Source organism: Mus musculus, chromosome Y, assembly GCF_000001635.26.
Source record: "Mus musculus strain C57BL/6J chromosome Y, GRCm38.p6 C57BL/6J".
NCBI lineage: Eukaryota > Metazoa > Chordata > Mammalia > Rodentia > Muridae > Mus > Mus musculus.
The window spans coordinates 50,879,303-50,884,806 of record NC_000087.7 but is presented as its reverse complement, the minus strand read 5'-3'; the positions used below and the strand labels follow the sequence as shown (position 1 = coordinate 50,884,806).

At 37.8% G+C, this 5,504-nt stretch overlaps 1 protein-coding gene across 1 annotated transcript; it reads left to right on the top strand.

The window, feature by feature from the left end:
• Window positions 1-3,947: 3,947 nt before the first annotated feature.
• Gm20889 (predicted gene, 20889) lies at window positions 3,948-4,631 on the top strand. The gene has a single exon (XM_017318857.1). The coding sequence runs from the start codon at window positions 3,948-3,950 to the stop codon at window positions 4,629-4,631; it is 684 nt and encodes a 227-aa protein (XP_017174346.1).
• The last annotated feature ends 873 nt before the right edge of the window (window positions 4,632-5,504 follow it).

The window sequence follows — 5,504 nt, the reverse complement described above, 5'->3', positions numbered from 1 at the left end:
TAGCTAAAAGCAGTGATGGTGCTCTTCCTAGGGTTCCTTACATAGTGTCCTCCTTGGATGTTCCTCTCTGATCTATACTCACCATCTATGCAGCTTCCTCTCATGAACAGCACACATGATAACACTCAACACATCTGATCTTCAGTCAGCAGAAATATACTAATTATATTTCCCATATGGCCCAGTTGCTCATGATTCTGAGGCATAATCATACATGTTGTATTGCCAAACAAAATGACACTAATTGTCTAGTATATAATGAAGCATATTTTGTATGACTCTTTTCAGGAGTCTGTATATTCAATGATGAACACACCATCAGCAAATGAGTGAATTCTTGTGAGATGATGTCATCACAGAGGGAACCAATGGGCTAGAAAGAGAAAAGAGAGAGCCAAACTCCCTTTCATAATTAAAACTTTTCTATAACAGCATTATTAAATTATTTTTATATGTAAGTCATATCCCTCCTGACCCATTCAATTTCTTCCAAATATATTCACACCTGGGGATTAATCTTCAGAAAATTATTCTTGGGAAACACATGTGATTATTTCAACATCTATAGTAGTGTGGGGGCATTATTCTCCCTACGTCATGTACACTTAATATCTTTAGATACCTCCTTCCCTGTGATAGCCTTGCAGCTCACTGAGTGACATGTGCATTTGATGATAAATGATACACAAACATTGAAGCACCTTACCATATCCTGTCACCCATATCATGTACAACATAGCAAGAACCACACCTGAGTTGTAAAATACAAATATATTTTATAGTGTCTTGAAGCTAAAATCCCCAAATTAATCAAAATATTATTTGGACTCTGTTACTTTATACCAGTGTTTTTTAAGTGTAAAAGTCGCAGGCCTTTCCTGTGACCCTTTGCACAGGTTTATAGTGTCCTTTTACCATCTTCATCCTCCCCACTATCCTCCATTGGTATCAAATCTCCCCCCTCCTGCTGCGCTTACTCTTCCAAAATACCTCCTATTTTTTAATGCCTCTTATTAAATTTATATTTTCACAATTGTCATTTTGAGTTTTACTTGTCTAACCTAATATATAGTATTTTAACGTTCCATCCATTTTTTTGAAAACAAAGCCCTGCACTAATACACATAGATGAGAAATATATTTCTCTCTCTCTCTCTCTCTCTCTCTCTCTCTCTCTCTCTCTCTCTCTCTCTCTCTCTCTCTCTCTCTCTTTCTCTCTGTCTCTCCTTTTTAAGGCATTCATCCAGTAGTTGACATCTAAAATCACTCCATAGCATGTATGTTTCATATAGTGAGGCAATCCATATTGATGATATGGATATGTAGTGGTCCTTCTTAGATTTTTTTTTTTTGAACTTAAATCAACCTGGGAAGATAGAATCTCAGATAAAGATCCTCCATCACATTGGGCTGTGGCCACACCTTAAGGAATGATTTTTTTTTATGACTGTTGTTGAAGGATCTAGCTCTCTATGGATAGTGTCATATTCTATGAAGATGATGTACAGGGTGTGGTGGGGACCGTGGAATGTACTGAAAACGATTTTTTTTTGAAGAACTGAAGATCTATGTGGCATGAACAATTAAAGTGTCCTCTAATTTGTAAGTAAATTTTATACATACCTGTGTCCAGTATTCTGTCTACACATATTTCAAAACTAAAATTACCTCATCTATTTCATCCTGTTTTACTGCATTTAATCTCTGAAATTCCTTGTAATCAGAAGTGCTGGTAAATTTTAAAAACCTTTAAAATATGACTGGGAGATATCAGGTTTGTTTTAATTTTATCACAACTTTGTAAGCATGCCCAAGATCTATGTTTTCCTCTTACTTTCCAAAGAATCCATAATTCATGATTGCCATTGGTTTCAATATATGTCATTTAACCCTGTCAAATTCCAGGTTTTTTTGCATAAAAATAGTCCTCCTCTAACTGTGGGTTTTCATAAAGTGAAAATTGGTGTGCTATCCAGTGTGCTGCCTCAAAGAGTCTGGCAATATTTATGATAAGAAGCACAGCTTAAAGATAACCAAGGGAAAGGTTGGAACATGAAAAATAACCACCATGGATGTTGTCAAGGCAGAAACCGAAGACTTTCTCAGAACGAAAATAAAAACAAAAATGAAACAAAACAAAACACAAACCAAACAAATAAATAAAAATCCAACAACCAAACAATAAAAACAATGCAAGGGTGAAATTCTTTGGCAGAATATTACTCAGATCATCAGGCCTTTCAGTTGGGATTTCATTTATTATTTCTAGGAGGCCATATGAAAAGGTAAATTCGAGATGCTGAACGTTTCTGAGTGTAACTAGGGAAGGAACCAGCCTGAGAGGGGTTCTATGATGTAAGCTGAACTAGGGTGATGTCACAGAGCACTGGCTGGAGGTTGCGCATCTATTCCACTTGGAGGCACTAGAATCCATTGAAGGTGAGTTCACTATCTTCACAGTGGTGTGTCAAAGCCAGGTCATTTTTTCCCACAGGCTTTTGGTGCCTGGTCTGTATCAGGAGACAGAATCTTGACAACTAGGATATTTTTCTATGGGTAAGTATATTTATAGTAATTAGGACCCTCATAGCTACAGAAAGCTAAAAATTTTCTCTCCTACAGAGAGTTACTGTACAATTTACTTTCTGCATGTTTATTAGCTAGGGAGATGAATGGTCTAGGTTAGTTTATCTCCTGAATTTATTATCCTTGCTAACAATATCTAGATCACAATTCCACTAAAATGCCAAATCTCCTCTTTGTCCAAGTGCATGTTAGAAGATATTAGTTCTAAATGGCTGATATTGCCTCAAATTGTTGAGTTGTTCTTGAGTTCACTGATGCAATGGCTTCATCAAATAATTTTGAAGCTGGGTCAGGAGAAACAATAAAGAAGGACAGTGGTGTGCTGTGTCCCTGGGAAGATATTTGTGAATGCAGGCACTTAGCTCAGTCCTTACACGTACAAGAGAGTCATGGTGACCCTTCTGGCCCTTTTATTTTTTTTTCTCTTCTTCTTGATCATTGGGTGTAATAGTCATAGCACAACCTAAATTGACATAGAATTTCAAGGAGATGATCCTCATCAGAGACAAATTAACTCAGGGCTGAAGAAATAAATGTTGATCTGAGTATATTCTTCTGAGCTCTAGAGAATTACTTGTTAATTACACTATTTTTATGTCCTTGTTTTTTTGTTTCTTTGTTTCTTTGTTTGTTTGTTTGCCTGCTTGGTTAATTTTATTTGAGTTTCTGTATGTTTAGATTTGGCTGTCAGGAAACTCACTGTGTAGACCAGACTAGCCTTTATCTCACTAAGGTCTGCCTCACTCTGCCTCTTGAGTACTATGATTAAAGTTATGGGTCACCACCACTTCCTATTAACTTCTCCATTTGATTGTTTGTTTTGTTATTTTTTGTTTGAATTTCTCTTTTGTTTGTTTTTCGTTTGATTTTCTTCTGTTTTCTTTTACTTGTTGTTGTTGTTGTTGTTGTTGAGACAGGGTTCCTCTCTATAGCACTGGCTTCCCTGGAACTCACTTTGTAGACCAGGCTGGTCTCTAATTTAGAAATCTGCCTGTCCTTGCCTTCTGAGTTCTGGGATTAAATGCATGTACCACCATGGCTGACTTATTAACTTCTTATTTTTATAAAATTAATTTTAGGAGCTCAAATCTGTTTAGCATAGTCTTCTTCACATGCTCAGAAGTTCTCGTAGAGAAGAGTCTTGGTCCAGCATTCACTCCCAACCCATAACCATTGCCCATCAGGAATTCATATATATGACAGAGGCAACAGCATTGTGTCTGGCGTAAACGGGCAAGATCTTCAGTCCCAGGCAATGGGCAAGTATGATATTTGAAGAGAATGGAAGCCACTTAGACAGTGTGATCTAGCACAACAGGTCTACAGCCAGGTAGAAGACAATACCTCTGAAGAGTCTGAGCATGACATCACTCAAGAAGAAGAGTAGGAGGAAGCCTTCTTCCCAGGCCCTGGGGAATATTGTTGGCTGCAGAATTTCTCACGGGTGGAAGGAAGGTAATGAGCCTGTCACCCATTGGAAGGCCATCATTCTAGGTCAACTGCCAACAAACCCTTCTCTTTATTTGGTGAAGTATGACGGAATTGACAGTGTCTACGGACAGGAGCTCCACTGCGATGAGAGGATTTTAAATATTAAGGTCTTGCCTCACAAAGTAGTTTTTCTTCAGGTGAGGGATGTCCACCTCGCCAGCGCCCTGGTTTGCAGAGAGGTACAACACAAATTTGAGGGGAAAGATGGCTCTGAGGACAACTGGAGTGGGATGGTGCTAGCCCAGGTGCCATTCTTACAGGACTATTTTTACATTTCCTACAAGAAGGATCCGGTCCTCTACGTCTATCAGCTCCTGGATGACTACAAGGAAGGTAACCACCACATCATTCCAGAGACCCCTCTGGCTGAGGCGAGATCAGGTGATGACAATGACTTCTTAATAGGTTCCTGGGTGCAGTACACCAGAGATGATGGATCCAAAAAGTTCGGAAAGGTTGTTTACAAAGTTCTAGCCAATTCTACTGTGTACTTTATCAAATTTCTTGGTGACCTACATATCTATGTCTATACTCTGGTGTCAAATATCACTTAAATTAAAAAAAATCACAAAGTACAGAAAAGTAAACTTATAGGATTGAAAAAAATGTTTATTTTCCTGTGTTGGGTACCTATGGGTCTTTGACAACCTCAGTATCTTTGTCAATAAAATTTGTTTTGTTCTAAAAATTAATACGTGTGACATGACATGCTTTTAGTGAACACATTGTTGGAAGAGATGGACTATGGTGGAAAGAACATCAAAGCAAGATGAAAGTTGCAACTCAGGCTGTGAACAGTGCATACATCTAATATTACACAGGCTAAAATGGACAGGACTTAGATTCTGTGGTCTGCATAGTGAGCAAGGAATTGGAGATATGACTTAGAGGAGCAGGGATGGGAGCAAAAGATGGATTTTTAGGAAGAAGGGGAGAAAGACAGGACATAGATAAAATCTCTGGAATGAAGTCTGAGGGAGAAACAACAAGTTGGGGGAAAGAGTGATAGATAAAAGGAATGTGGCCTTGTTACACAAAGTGCAACCCAGAAAACTGATCCAAAGAGATTCATAAATCAGACAAAATAAGGTTTCATTTGAATAATGAAACCAAATGAAACTTGTCTCTCATTTTAAGATTTATTATCTTTATTTATATGGGTGGGTAGTAGCTTGAGAGTATAGGTGACCACAGAGACATGAGTTGTCAGATCCCATGGAGCTGGCATTAAAGCTGATTGTTAACCATTGGATATGAATTCAAGAAAACAAATCCAGTTTTTTTGCGGTACAAAAGTACTCTTGACAACATGGTCATCTCTCTATTCCCATTAAGATATCTTTTTAAGAAATCCAATATTAACATGCAGAAAAGAGACCAGGTAGAAGTTAAGAAAGATTAAATTGATGGTAACCTTTAAAAACAAT